The following is a 14,437-nucleotide window of genomic DNA, read 5'->3' on the forward strand; positions in this document are numbered from 1 at the left end:
GTCGCGCTCCTATTGGCTGCCCAGTCGCCGTACGGCGGAAGTACCTTAAGGGAAAGCAGTGCTTCCCCACTGGGCGCCGCCATTAGAAAGTAGAACGGGGAGCGGCCCATGGCGCTGCCGGTGGAGGAGTGGCGGCAGAACGTTGCCCGGCGCTGGGCCGCTCTGGAGCCAGCGCTGAGGGAACGGCTGGCGGCAGCATCGCTGGGCGAGGCGCTACGGGTGGGCTGCGGCCTCTTTGGGTGAGTGGGATGGGTGAGGCAGGGCTGAGGTGGGGTTGGCCGCGGTGCTGATCCCGGTGTCCCGCAGGCCCGAGGTGGCGGCCTTACGGCGGCTGTGTGGCCGGGTTCGCACGGACAAGGAGTCAGCAGCCGCTCGCTTCTACCGGGAGGAGGGAAACCGGCGGTTCGGCCGCTGCCGCTACAGCGAAGCCGCTAGGCTGTACTCGCAGGTAGGAGAGAACGCCGGTAAGAGGGGCTGGGGTGAGAGTTGCGGCCCCGCCGGGCGCTTCGTGCGCCAAACTGCTGAGGGGTTTCTGTGAGGAGAAGCGGTGGGGGCTGCCCTCCTCCCCCCCGAATTGTCAGCCCACTCTGCTCCTACAGGCCGCGGCCCACGAACCTCCCCGCAGTCCTGAGGTGGCCCTGTGCTTCGCCAACCGCTCCGCAGCCCTGTTCCATCTCGGGCACTTTGAGGTAAGTCGGGGCAGCGATGTGAGCATGTGGGGAACGGGGTAAAGAAGAGCACAAGCAGAATCTGAGGTGTTGCCTAGCAGTGTTTGCGTGTCAGATTTCAGGTCGCTGCTCCCGCAAACCCCACAGTGGTGTCTCTTTGAGAGGCTATAGATTAGCGGCCGGCTGTATCCTGGGTTGTGTCAGCAGAGGGGTGGCAGCAAGGAGAGGCATGGGATTGTCCCCCTCCGCTCTGCCCTCATGAGGCCCCATCTATTGTGCCGTGTCCAGGTCTGCGGCTCCTGGCTCACAAAAGATTTGGAGCTGTTGGAGCGGGTCCAGAAGGCCACAGGTATGATCAGAGGGCTGGAGAACCTCTGCTACAAAAATAGGTGAGGGAGCTGGCCTCGTTCAGCCTAAAGGAGAGGCTTAGGAGACACCCGATAGTGGCCGTCCACTTAAAGTGAACTTATAAGCAGGTAGAAAATAAGCTTTTTATGTGGGTAGATAGCAATAAGATAGGGGGGAATGATTTTAAACTAAAAGAGGGGAGATTTAGATTAGATATCAGGGAAATTTGTCACTGAGAGAGTGGTGTGGCCCTGGCACAAGCTGCTAAGAGAAGCTGAAGGTTTGCGACCTGGTGTAGGGAACCTGCTTTGGCAGGGGGGTTGGTCTCGATGATCTCTAGAGGTCCCTTCCAACCCCTACAGTTCTGTGATTCTGTGTTCTCAGCCAGGTTGAGTGTGGTTCTGGGCAACCTGATCTGGTGTCTGATTTAGTGTTTGGCAGCTCTTCCCACAGAAGGGTGGTTGGAGCTTGATGATCTTTGAGATCCCTTCTAACCCGAGCCATTTTATAATCAGGTGTGCTTCTGAAGCTGTGCTTAAAGCTTCCATCATTACCTAGACATTGCTGCTTTCTTTCTAGATCTATGTTAGAAGTTTTATCTGCTTAACAGATAGGCAAACTTTTTGTCCATAGCCAGTAAAGAGTCTTATTAAAATGTGCTGAATCTTAAATGGAATAAAAGAGTACATCATTTTCAAGTGGCCTTAGAAGTCCTTATCTTTGTTTCTAGGTTTGTTTGGAAGATATTGCCAGGGCTGAAAGTCATGGCTATCCAGATAGGCTGCTGCCCAAGGTCTTGCTGCGGAAGGCTGAATGCCTGCTGCGTTTGGGGAGGTTACAGGATGCAACAGACGCCCTCACTGCAGTGGAAAATAAAGTGACTGTAGATGGGATTATGACTAGTTCTACCCACCTTACGCTACTGAAAAAGTTAAACCAGCTGAAGACTGAAATACATCAGGGGAGCTGTTCAGAACCTTCACGAGGAGCACATGATGATATTCAAAGGGAGTCAGAGATCTGGGAAGAGAATGGCAGTATTTCAGGTGCATCTTCATCTTTGAGCTTGAATTTCAATACAGAGAGAGGACGTCACTTGGTGGCCTCCCAGGACATCCTGCCAGGACAGAGCCTGTTGAAAGAGAAGGCTTTTGTCTGTGTGCTCTGCCCAGTTGAAGGGGATAGCCTTCTTCTACAGAACAGCAGTGAAACGGTGTGGGATACTCAAGTCACTAACGCAGATCTTTATTGCCACCGTTGTCTGAAGCAGCTCTTAGCCTCTGTCCCATGCTGTGGATGCAGTTATGCAAAGTACTGCAGCCAAAACTGTGCAGATGTGGCATGGGAGCAGTACCACAGGACAGAGTGCCCCTTGGGAGCACTGCTGCTCGTGTTAGGGGTCTTCTGCCATGTTGCCTTAAGGACTGTTCTACTAGCAGGATTTTCAGAGGTTAGCAGGCTGGTGGAGTGGTCGCATGATGATAGCAACAAGGACCTTTGCAATGCTGAGGCAGGAGATAAACATCCCAGTGAGGCACTGGATACAAGAGCTGGAACAAAAGGTATCCCTGGTTGTAATGATGATGGCCAGTACCAGAGTTCTTACCGAGCTGTGTTCAACCTTTTGCCACATGTTGAGAAGCATAGTCCTGAACATAAGTTCCTTTGCATGCTGAGTATAATAGCTATATGCAAAAAATTGCAAGAAACTGGTCTAGAGGCTGCTGTTCTGAACAGGGAGTCATCTATAATGGGATCAGAACAGAAGATGTATGGAAAAACATCTGAGGAACTGTCTCCAGAACTGATGATTATAGCAGAAGCAATGCTGAGGCATGTGTTGCAGCTACAGTGTAACGCACAAGCGGTCACTGTAATGCAGGAGTTAGGTAAGATAAAAAATTTAAGCTCTTCCTTGTAATTCATCTCATTTGTGTGAAGCAGAGAGTTGTAAAAAGCTCCTATTGCAGAGGGGAAGTAATTGTTTAAAATTTCATGTCCTGTCTCATGTCAGCCTGTTCTTTGGTGCACACATAGATGGTATTCAGCTGTCCTTTACTGTACCAGCTATCTAATGGTATCTGTAATTGCATAATTGGCATGGGTTACAGAGCATTCATTCTCAACGCAGTGTTTTTTCTTTGTCTTTAGAGTCTGGAGATGGTGCTGTTGTAAATAAGAAGCCTGTGCGCCTGGCCACAGCCTTCTTTCCTGTCCTCAGCCTTCTGAACCATTCGTGCAGCCCCAATATCAGTGTGTCATTCAGTGGGACAGTTGCCACTGTCAGGGCATCTCAGTCAATCCCAAGCGGCCGGGAGATTTTCCATTGCTACGGTAAGTGTTAAATCTCTGTCTCAAGGCACAGATATCCTTTCTCCCCTCCTTGGCGTGCTTACTGATTGCTAATAATATCATAATTCCCAGTGTAATGCTGCTAGAGTCTTTGTTTATGTATGAGCCTTGACCAGAGGCATCACACTAAGTATTTATCTGCTGAACCCAATGTGCTTTCAGTCTCCAGTTCTGTGCTATCCAAAAGATGTTGCATTTTGTCTCAGTTTTAACAAAGATGGATCTTTAGGAACTGTACTTGTTAAGTGCTTTCTACCCTTGCTGTCCTTCTGCAGGGCCTCATCACTGTAGAATGAGGGTTGCTGAGAGACAACAGCTTCTCAGTCAGTATTTCTTTGAGTGCCGCTGTCAGGCATGCCTTGATGAGTTAGAGTCTGATGTCGAGAGTGTGTCCATGAGAAACTCATTCTGCTGCCCTAACTGCCAGGCTTCAATGCAGGTAGTTCTTCAATGGTTATGATTGTTTAACTTTATCAGGATGTGTAATGTTTGGGCCTCTGGGAAAGTCAAGATTTAAAGGCCTGAGTTTATCACCTCTGCTGCGCAAGTAAAAGCCCCTGCAGAGTAAAAGCAGTATTTCACTGTTCTTAACCGGCTTCCTTGCAGTGTTCTTGCTTTCAATCTTCCAGCATTATAGTGAAAATTCTGCCCTTAACAGGGAGTTAAAATCCCTTTGAACTTGCAGAAGGAATCAGATAATATCATGGCTGTGGTTTGTGGGGAGGACGATGTTTGGGAAAGAAAATGGGTCCTGGAGTCTAGAGCACAAGATGTTACCTGCAGGTTTTATGTGTGATCAGAATCACACTGTCTGCAGTTCACAGGATATAAATGGAAAACAAATGTAGCATAGATGATAAGCCAACAGGGTCTGTATTTTGTATGAACATTAGTTGTATACTTCTTGACCTTGCTTCAACCTAACCTACGGGGGGCTGAGACCGGCCTGCATAGCAGTCATAGCTATTCCTGGAAGCTTCACCTAAAACCCGAGTAAGTTAGCAGCAGTTTACAAGCAAGCCACCTGGTTTCTGAACTATATTTAGCATCTCTGTAGCATAATACAGAGGTATGGAGGTGGAAAGCAAGCTTGAGTTGAATGTGAGCAAGAATGATTACAGGGATGTTTTCACAGGGGGAAGAAATGCTTTGTTGTTCAAACGAAGCTTGTGCGTTCTCAGTCAGCAGAGGGAGATTGTCACGGCGCTTACTGGACCTTCAGCAGCAAATGGAGAAAGCATTAGAGCTGCTAAGAGACAGCAAGGCTGGTAAGGCTCAGCTTTCTGCTTTAAGGTCAGCAGCTCTTGGTACGCATCAGGAGGCTTGTTATAGCCATGAGATGGCACTGTTGCTTATGTAGTTGGGATCTGCTGGCATGAAGCCGGATGTCCCTGGGGACTTGAGCTTTATTTTTTTTTATACCCCTGATCCGGGTGTTAATCTAGGTCACACGTTGTTCCACAGTGACTAAAAGAACTCAGGATAACTTTGGAGTTATGCATTCTTGGGCCTCGCTTTCCTGAAGTGAGTCTGGCCAGCTCTGTGTTAAGAGTAAGCAGGGCTGCAGAGGAAGTAGATGTTGAATCCTAACCAAATCCAGATATAGTTGTGTAAGATGCAGAGATGACTGAGTCTATTACATGACTCATGGCAGGCTGGGGACTGGCCAGTAGGATGAATTTTTCATATTCTGTTTTATAGATGAAGCTATCAGAATGCTCCTGAAGTGTCAAATGGATGCTAGAAACTTCTTGTCACCAGAGCATTTGCTGATGGGAGAGCTGGAGGACCATCTGGCACAGATCTATGCTGCTCTTGGTACGGCATTGTCTTCTCACTCAAAATCGTCTTCAGTTTTCTGAACTGGGGATTTAATTTGGCTAGTGTTTTCCCTGACTAGCTTTTTTACTTTTCTACTACTCCATTTCTCTAGTTTTGACAGCAGAGCTCTCAGAAAGACTGCTTTTGCCAAAGTTACATTCTCAGCAGGCAATGACCAATAATGTGATCTCATGTTCTTGTCATGTTTCCTTGTCCTGGTTCAGAGAATAGCAGCCTCCCAAGCATACTGTAGACACAGTTCACCACGTTTTGCATAATGCTGTCAAACTCTTTGTATGACAGTAGCTGTAAAAAGTAATTATTTATAGTTCTGTTTGTTTGTTTATTTTTCCATTAGGAAAGTGGCAGGAAGCAGCCAGACACTTGGAGAGGAGTATTCAGCTTGTGGAAATGCATCATGGGCCATCTAGTGTAGAAATGGGTCATGAACTCTTCAAACTGGCACAAATTCTCTTCAATGGGTAAATTTGCTTTCATTCTCTCTCCCATCCCTGCGCCTCATGTGTGTCCAACACAGCACTGTGGCAGTTGGTCCTTGGCATGTTGCAGGGCCCTGGGCAGTTTGGTCCAGGTACAAAAGCTGTCCACTACTCAACTGCAAGTCGATAGAACCCAACAGGGTTCACTTACGCCTTATGACTCTCTTTGGACCCATTCCTCAGCCTTTTATCTGTCTACTCTTTCTATTTCCTGCCTCTGTTTATTCTCTGTCCTATTTTATTCTGAGAACTAGTCACCCCTGGTGTTTGCGTTTCAATTGAACAATGTTGTTGACATCTTTTCAAATAAGGAAATAAAATCTTGCTCTATTTTGGCCCTCCAGTTAATCTCCTGATTACTGCAAATCTTCTAACAACACATCCCTTCAACTGTCTGAATTTTAGCATGAGCTACAGTGCAGAAGAAGTGGGTATATATACTCAAAGATAATGTTTTAACTTTTTATCCATTTCCTTTCCTTATTCATTATTTTTGCCCATCCTCCCTTTGCAGCTGAAACACTTCCTACTTTTCCTGTTGCTGAAGGGTGGTGGAGGGTGGGATTGATAGCCATGAACAGGGTGAGGTTTCTTGGGGAGAAGGTTTGCAGCTTGTGCAACTTGAGGGAGCTGAATTCATTATTTTGTATACACTTTCCCTATTTCAGATTGGCAGTTTCTGAAGCTCTGAGCACAATTCAAAGAGCAGAGGAGATTTTATCAGTGCACTGTGGTCCGCAGAGTACTCAGATCCAGGAACTACAAGAGATGAAGACCTGTCTGTTAGAGCTTCCCAGAAGCATCCTTCAGAGGACTTAATTTCCCTATCAAAGGAAGATTCAATGTGATCTTTCATCAAAGCTAAGTTTCATGTGGTAAGGTTGTCATGTAGTACAAGCTGGAAAATTGTGTGTAACGATAACTCAAGTGAAATCCAAGATGCTCTTTAGAGATACAATTGTAAATAAAATGACCGGTTCTAACATGAGGGGTCTGCGTGTGGTGTAGTGGAAATAGATGCTGCTGTAGGATTTCTGCATGTGGGTGAAGCAAATGCTTGAGATGCTTATGTGTATGTGTGTTTCTAGAGATATGAACCTCCTGTGTTGGTATTTTGTTGGTCATGAACGTTCGGTCATCCAGACCAAAGTGCCTTTTTCTTCTAATGACGGACTTCCATTCCTTGTCAGCATGAAACATAAATGGTTGGGATGGATGAGGCAGCTGGCTGGGAAGTGCAAACTCAGAGCTGTAAGAGGACACTGCAGAACTTGGAGGGCTACCAGAGCTGATCCAGCAGTGATTAACAACTGGCTTCGGCTTGGTGGATGTGTTAGGGGAAGATGCAGTATACACTAGAGTAATGTCTGTATATAGGAGAGAACAGCACTGGGGATCCATCTAGGGAAAATGGGAGTGTGAAGGTATGTGACATAAACAGGACAGTCTTTCAAGGGAGAATACAGGGGCTTGTGGAGAGTAATAGCAAAAGCTCTTTTATTGCAGCATAAAGGCATAAGATTTGCAAGTTGTGTCTTTGTGCAGCAGAGCAGGGAGCCAATATCTCTCCCAGTACCATCCTTTCCACTCAAGCACTACCACTGCAGATTACTGTGAAGGGATCTAAACACTTCTGGGGTCCAGGATTTTGCCAATGAAGAGGAGGGTTCCAGTGGTATCATCTCGCAGCACAAGAAGAAATGGTCTGTCCACATGATACTCTATGGGGAAGGTCAGACGAGCAGCATTCACCCCAGGAGTTGGTGTGGATTTTTCCCCATCTTCATTAAGCTCCAAAACTGCCTTGTGTTGCACATGAGATAGCTTAATAGGTTTGGCAGAAATCTTAGTAAAGTCAGGTGATGTGAAAAGTGACTGGAGCCCTGGAGGAAAGAAAGAAAATTCCATTAACTAAAAGCAGGTGGGAAAGCAGCACTGCTAATGCTGTGATCCAGGAGGACATGGCTGTTCAGGCAGAGGTAACAGAGAGAAGCTTACATCTGTTTGTACTGTGCTTCTCCCTCTTAACCTCAGAAACACTGTATGAGCTTGGTGGAAATATCTGATAAAAAGCTGAGGAGTCCTGGACTGAAGTGGTTTAGTTGTTGCTGAAGTCTGTACAGACTGAGAGTGGTACCAAACTAATAACCCACCAGCATCATATTCCCTTGTGAGCAGGAAGCAACTTGCCTACTGCTTTCAGACCTGACAGTCTGTAGAGAGAATGTGATGTACATACTTGTCTCCTTTAAAGTGTTGCCAAGTGCCTCTTCGTAGTTCAGCTTCAGTTTGGGCAAGCTTAGCACAGCATGCACTGTCTTCAGCTCCCTGTCTACATCATGAACAAACTCAGAAGTGAGGCTTTCCTCAATCAGAGTCATATTCTGGGTCACCTTCGTAGGCAGGAAGAACATGGCGCTGACTCCTTCTGTCAGTGGCAGCTGGGCAATCTGGAAGACCAGTTGTAAATAAGAAAGGGACATAAAACCCATGGACCAGTGCACCTTCTTTGAACTCATACTACAGCAAAAGATTTGTTTGAAACAAGCACAGATTGAAAAGTTGTTTGTCCTGCTCCTCTTGCCCAGCTTTAAGCAAACCAAAACAGGCTAGTAGGATCTGTGCACTGTTTAAATTCTGCACTGGTTATCACCTAGCCAATGTAACAGCAGAAAGAATATTCTAAGAATCAACAAACTGCCTTTCAAAATAGGGACTGCAAAACTAGCCTGATGGGTGGAGCGATGCTGTCTTGTGGAATGGCTTAACAGCTAAGTGTAGCTGAGCCTGTTCCTCAGTAGGTTTAGATCTTGTGCAATATTTGCTGTCTGACCTTGCAGTTGAGCTCTGAGTCAAAACCGTATCGCAGTATGGCTTTGGGGTCTGACATCATGGACACTTTCACAGTTCTGTCCTCATCCAGATGGAAGTCGTTCAGGACAGTCCTCTTGGTGTCAAACTTGGTTTTCCAAGTCCCTGTTTTTTTGAAAAGATAAAATGAAAGATTTTCTGGAACGTTGAACTAGTCTTATATGCGGCTGAGAAATGCTGTGCTTTATGTATGATGTAGTATTTGTTCTTTAAAAGTTGAGGCACGAGTGAATGATAGAGATGGAAGTAGGCTGATTGAGCTTATTGATTTACTGCCGTTCTTAGGCCCCTCCTTTTCATCTGAGAATTGACTAAATGGGAAATAAAAAAAATCAAGCCAGTGTATGGGTGGAGTAGCTGTTGGGAAGTTGATGTCTACTTATGTAATGACAAAACTATTTTAAAGGATAACAATTGTGTCAATGCACAGAAAGCAATCCTCTCTCCACCTTTGTTTTGCTCCTTGTCTCTAAGCAATAATTCTCTGGGACACTGGATTGTGTAGGTGCTGGCTTGGAGTGTGTTCTAGAACATCCCTCCAGTATTTCCCTACATGCCTTCCACAGCAACAGTAAGGCTCAGCACAGCCTTTAACCTCTGCCTTCCCTAAATGTTAATGCTCTATCTTTTGCCATTGAGTTTTGCAAGCTTAAGCTTTCTTCTCTGGTCTGTTACTGCAAACAGGTCAAGATTCAGCTTCCCAAGAGTAATAATTCCTCCGCTGACGACTAGTTCTGCTCAGGTAGCATGAATATTTTTCTTGCTTATTAAACGTGCGCTCAATCACTTTCTTACATTCGGTACCTTGGCACTTTATTTTCACTGTTGGCAGTGAGGTCGTTCCTTCACATATCTTCTAATGTGTGCTTAACAGACCTCTGTAACAAAGTGCACACCTTACCCTTGAAGTAGGCAGCCCCAGCAAGGAGAATACTGACATCTGTGGGCATATCTTTCATGAACCGCAGAATCCTCCCCCTCGTCTGCTGCCGTACCCAGTTGTTGACTTCCTGGAGGTCTAACTGGGTGTTGCCACTTAGTGCCCTCAAACGCATTTTGTAGGACTTCTCTAGCTGGCCGTGGAAAGTAGATTTCACCCTCAGTCCTGGGAAACAAAAAGATGGATGTTGCAGTTAATTAGCGCCCTTGTGAAAACGATCTCAAGGCAGCAAATTGCAGTCTGAAGCTCAGCAGCAGTTCTCTCAAAAGAGATCTGTGGCTGTGAGTATGCTGAAACCTGCCATCAAAAGGAATGACTGACAGTGCAAGGAAGAAACTGAACCAAATCCTAAAACCATCCGTGCTGGAGTATGGAACAACTCTCTACTAAAAAGTAAAGGAGATATGAACAGAAGGCTTGGGTACAGCTATTCCTGCATCAATCTTCTTTCTCTAGCTTTCTGTATGAGCACAGCTTACTCAACCTATTAGATTTTGGTTTCACAAGATACCTGCTAGTTTTTTTTTCAGATGTTGACTGCATATCTCAAATATTTCTGCAAGGAACTAAACACAGAATACTGGCTGAATGCTGTCACCAAATAGGAAAATGTAATTTGTGATTCCTGATAGTTAGCAGCATCTGCTAGGAAACCAGAATCCTTATAGTGAGTTTCTTCTAGGTTTTCTGCATGCTAGCTGCTCTCACCAGTATCTTTTGGTGCATGTTTGGTCTTCTCATTTATTTGCATGTGCATAAACGTTCCAAGGCTTTATCTGAAGCAGGAGCACATTCCATGCACTGCCTGTGTTGTGGCTCGTTATATCAGAGCCAAGCTGTTTGTGTAGTGTTACTTGTTCAGTGTTTTCTACCTGCTGCTAGTTATGTAGGTAAATTCTAAGAGAGGGAAAGGACTTTTACTTTTCTCCACGATGATACGGGAGGCACTTTTCAGGCTCTTCTCTGGCCCAGTCACACTGGCCAGTAGGTCCTTGTAGGTGTTGTGGACCTCAGCTTTGTTAAGTAGATCATAGAAGAGGGCACGAGAAATCACATCTTCTGTTCGTTCTCCAGCCCCTGCCAACAAGAAGGACAACAGTATAAAGGAGGGCCTGTCAAATCAAAGAGCATGTGAGGAAAAGGGGCAGGAACTCACCAAGTGAGAGACCAGAGAGAGCAGTCGCCAGGCTGAATGGAGACAGCAGCACGTTGGCAGTGGCTGTCCGGCTGGATTGCTGGCGGTACAGGTCATAGCCAAAGTTGGAGACTGCAGCTGCCAGCTTGTTTACAGGGGTCTTATAGAATGGATCTTCCTCCTCAACCTCACCAACAGTCCCATCAGTGGTCGGAGAGTTCTAGCAAGTACAGGGAGCACTGTGTTCAGACTTGAAGTTTGCAAGAACAGGTACGGTTACTTTAAGCATTTCAAAGGCAAACAATCTGTGGATACTCTCCTGTAATCCACAGAAATATTAGCTTGATCTTACTGATACAGAGAGACTGCAGGAATACTGACTTCACTTTAAAGTGTCCCAATAAGGCTGGAGGTGGTGCTCAGGTTGGAATCCACTGTATCTGCCTCACAGTCATCTCCTGATGTCAGCACTGTGGCTTTAACTACGTAAAGCAGTAGTTAGTCTCATTATGTTGCTAAATGAAAACCTAGTTAATTTAGGAGGAGGGTGCTTAATCCTTCCTTAAGACTTTCTAAAATTAAATAATCTTCTTCAAGTATCTCTCCCTCATTCTCTGTTGCTGTCTTCTACTTACCTGCCCAGTAGGTGAGTTCTGGGATTTACTTGGGATCGTTAGAAGACCCAGGAGAAGGAGAATCACTGGAATCTGCATGCCTGAACCTACAGAGTAAGAACATGGCAGTTAGTTTGAGTAACACTGAGAGGAATGCATCTCCACCACTGCTGGCTGCTGTATCTCGTTGTGATGGGAGCTGTGATGACATGCTGCTGCTTGTCCTTCTTGATTGTGAAATGCACACCTGATTTTTGCTGGGTTTTCTTCTCCTCTAGCTTGAACTATTCAGCCAGCCTTGGCTCTGAGGACTTCAAAACTGGGCAAGCACTCATGCCTGGGTGTGTCTAAACACATAAGCAGATGTGTGTGGCCCAAACCACACTGATGCTGGCAGCTACTGAGTGCTAGGGTCCAGAAAAGCATTAAATCATAACTTCTCAGTGCTAGGCTAAAAATTAAATACATCAGAACATATAGAAGCTAGCAAATCTATACTGTTAAATGAGGTAGAAGACAAAAACTATCTACTGTTCTGGTAAACAAGTTCCTGTCTCAGGCAGTAGTTCATCATGATTCTTGTGTCTGTAAGTACTTGGAAGGCTATAGAGCCTATACAAGTCCTTTGCTTCTTATTTGCAGTTGGATAAAGGACCAAGAAGAGCTTTCTTAAAAGCCAGTGAAGAAAGGGCAGTGTGTAAATCCCTAATGCTGGGCCAAATCTGGCTAACAGATGAAAGTCAGAGCTTGGCTTATTCAGTATTTTAGAGGCGAGAGAGAAGTACCCAAAGCTGGTAAGCTTGTTCCTTCTGTAGAAGCCACTTTGAATCACTCCATTGCTGGCATATGTGACTCTTCCAGCCAGGTCTGGTGCAAAGGGCAGCGTGTAAGCCAGGGTTTCACTGTGGGTGCAGAACTACTGCAGAAGTGTCATGCCCCAGAGAACAGACGTCGCTGCGGCTGGTCTGAAGCAATATTTATACAGATTCCCAGAAATTAAAGGAAGAGAGTTGTGTTTAAGTAACCCCTGTGATCCAGGCATCCAGTGAAGCAGCAGAAAGAACATGTGTTTCAGATTAACTGCAGCTATAAAGGCAATACGCCTACTGGTGGAAATACAACTTAAAGCCACGTGGCTACAACAGCCACAGGTCAGGACCTGGTCTGCTCAGGCAGAGGCTTTCCTTCAGTGAAAGGCCGTTCACTGCTGCTCTTTCCTGCCAAAACCCTTTTCTTCTAGAGGTAGTTCTGCCTTGGAGAAAACCGTATCACAGTGGAGATCATAAGTTTTCACATAAGCTTAGACAGTGCAACATAGAAGTAGTACTTTCTTCTCCCTGTGCTCTTGTATCTTGTGGCCTCTTCCTATACCAGCTGTTGAGTAGAAGAGATTTTTCTGGCACAGGAAATGCAACTCTATCAAGAAGATTTACTATGCTGGAAGAAACCAACGTATTTGGTGGTATGACAGTGGGTACAATGTTGGGATTGCTTCTGTTGTTGCAGAGGTCTAAAATGAACAGGCACCGTGCTGAAGCAGAGAGGCTCAGCGTGCATCTAAGACAGGTCACAGCCAGGGCTCTGTGAGGATGCCTGCACCAAGCAGTCCTCACACGCTAAGAGGAAGAGGTTTGGCACAGTCCAGTCTGGAGATGAAGCTTTTCCATAGACCATAACCTTTTCTCTTGGAAAAAAAAAACAACAAAAAGCTCAACACAATCCCTGCTTCCAACTATACTGAGCTCCTGGGAGTACAGCAACGGAGATTGGTTCTGCAGATCTGTTCTGTTTTTGCCAGCGCTGTCACCAGCTTCGTATTTCTCAAACTTTGCCAAAAAACAATTTCCATTTTAGAAAGACAAAGCCTTTTTGCACTTGAATTAGTCTGAACATCTGGATTCTATTTGCATGTCCTTTAGCACACAGCCAGTAATGCAGAGAGAGAAGAACTTGGTGGAGCAAAGGTGGGATGGTTTCAGGAGTGCTATGAAAATCTGTAGCTGCCTTTAGAAAGAAGAGGAGCAACAGCATGCAGAATCTGATGTTACAGTAAGAAAGATACAGAAAGAAAGTGTTGTTAAAGGAGCTGAGGAGGAACTTTGTGCCAGGGAGTTGTCCATCTGTGAAGGCCTGCGGGTGCTGAGTGAAATGTTTTGCTTTCCTTCTACAGTGATACGAGTCTCAAAGTCATTTACAAATACTTCTGATTTTAGGGGTCCTATGAAGTAGCACTGATGAGTTCACACTGCTCTCTGTGATTGCTCCACCCCTCAGCACTGGCTACTTCTGAAGCATCGTGCAACCACTAGATCTAGAGGATTTGACTCCCACCTAAATTGTTACCTTTGCCAAAAGAAAAAGCCTCTTCCCAGCTGCAACACAGGTACTAGCAGGGCAGACCAGGTAGGAAAAAAGGAGGCCCACTCCCTGAGCACACCTCTGCTCCAGAAGCACAGCGGTGCCCAAGGATGCTGCTGGCTCCCAACCCTTGGTGGTGCTGCTCACCTGATGGGAGTGCTGCTCTTTGACACCTGTGCCCCAGCGCCCACCCAGAAGCCCCCAGCCTCATCCTTGTGCCCTCTGCTTCTTTGGCTGCCGGCTGCTGAGGTGGGCAGCACATGCAGCCTCTGCTGCCCCTTACCTTGGGCTCCTCTCGGCCGCCACTGCCGCAGGATCCCAGTGAGTGTGAGCCGGGGACAGTGCAGGATCAGCGCAGCCACATCTGCTTTTTGCTGCCTCCCCAGCCCAGCCTTCAGCAGGCTTCAGGTTACAGCTTCCCAGGGCGCTCTTAAAGTGCTCTGCTCCCATTTTCTTTTGCTGTGATCCTCTTGCTTAACTTTCCAAAGCAAATGTGCCTTGTGTGATAAGGGCTTTCTAACAGCTGAAATGTGGGGCTGAGCCAAGTGTTCAGCCTGTTCTTCCCTGCGGTGTTTGAGAAAGCCTTTTATTCCCTCACTGCTGCCCCGTGTCACATGAGGGAATTTCTTCTCTCTGTTAATACAGCATTGTTTAAAGATTTAATGGAGAGGCTTGTGAAGGGGAAGCAGGATTCATCTGCAGCTTAAAGCAGTTAAGGGGAAGATCTCGAGAAGTGATTCTACCCAGTGATAGTTGCTAGTGAAGAAGTTATCAATGTATGTGTCTTAAAGTTTTTTTGGCCAAAAAAGAAAAGTAGGCTTGGTTAAAAA

At 46.1% G+C, this 14,437-nt stretch overlaps 2 protein-coding genes across 2 annotated transcripts; one reads left to right on the top strand and one right to left on the bottom strand.

Moving 5' to 3' along the window:
• The first annotated feature begins 27 nt into the window (after nucleotides 1-27).
• SMYD4 (SET and MYND domain containing 4) lies at nucleotides 28-7,080 on the top strand. Its single transcript, XM_048966700.1, has 10 exons — nucleotides 28-239; nucleotides 307-448; nucleotides 600-689; nucleotides 1,747-2,905; nucleotides 3,168-3,350; nucleotides 3,644-3,807; nucleotides 4,504-4,636; nucleotides 5,070-5,186; nucleotides 5,548-5,671; nucleotides 6,358-7,080. Exons 1-10 carry the CDS (start codon nucleotides 109-111, stop codon nucleotides 6,506-6,508), a joined length of 2,394 nt encoding a protein of 797 aa, XP_048822657.1. The 5' UTR covers nucleotides 28-108; the 3' UTR covers nucleotides 6,509-7,080.
• Nucleotides 7,081-7,159: 79 nt separating this feature from the next.
• On the bottom strand, nucleotides 7,160-14,018 carry SERPINF1 (serpin family F member 1). The gene is made up of 8 exons (XM_048966703.1): nucleotides 13,891-14,018; nucleotides 11,271-11,356; nucleotides 10,657-10,855; nucleotides 10,422-10,577; nucleotides 9,462-9,665; nucleotides 8,523-8,665; nucleotides 7,929-8,139; nucleotides 7,160-7,572 (listed from the first exon to the last, which is right to left on the bottom strand). The coding sequence occupies exons 2-8, from the start codon at nucleotides 11,346-11,348 to the stop codon at nucleotides 7,313-7,315; spliced, it is 1,251 nt and encodes a 416-aa protein (XP_048822660.1). The 5' UTR covers nucleotides 11,349-11,356; nucleotides 13,891-14,018; the 3' UTR covers nucleotides 7,160-7,312.
• Nucleotides 14,019-14,437: the final 419 nt, after the last annotated feature.

Source organism: Lagopus muta, chromosome 20 (assembly GCF_023343835.1).
Source record: "Lagopus muta isolate bLagMut1 chromosome 20, bLagMut1 primary, whole genome shotgun sequence".
Taxonomy (NCBI): domain Eukaryota; kingdom Metazoa; phylum Chordata; class Aves; order Galliformes; family Phasianidae; genus Lagopus; species Lagopus muta.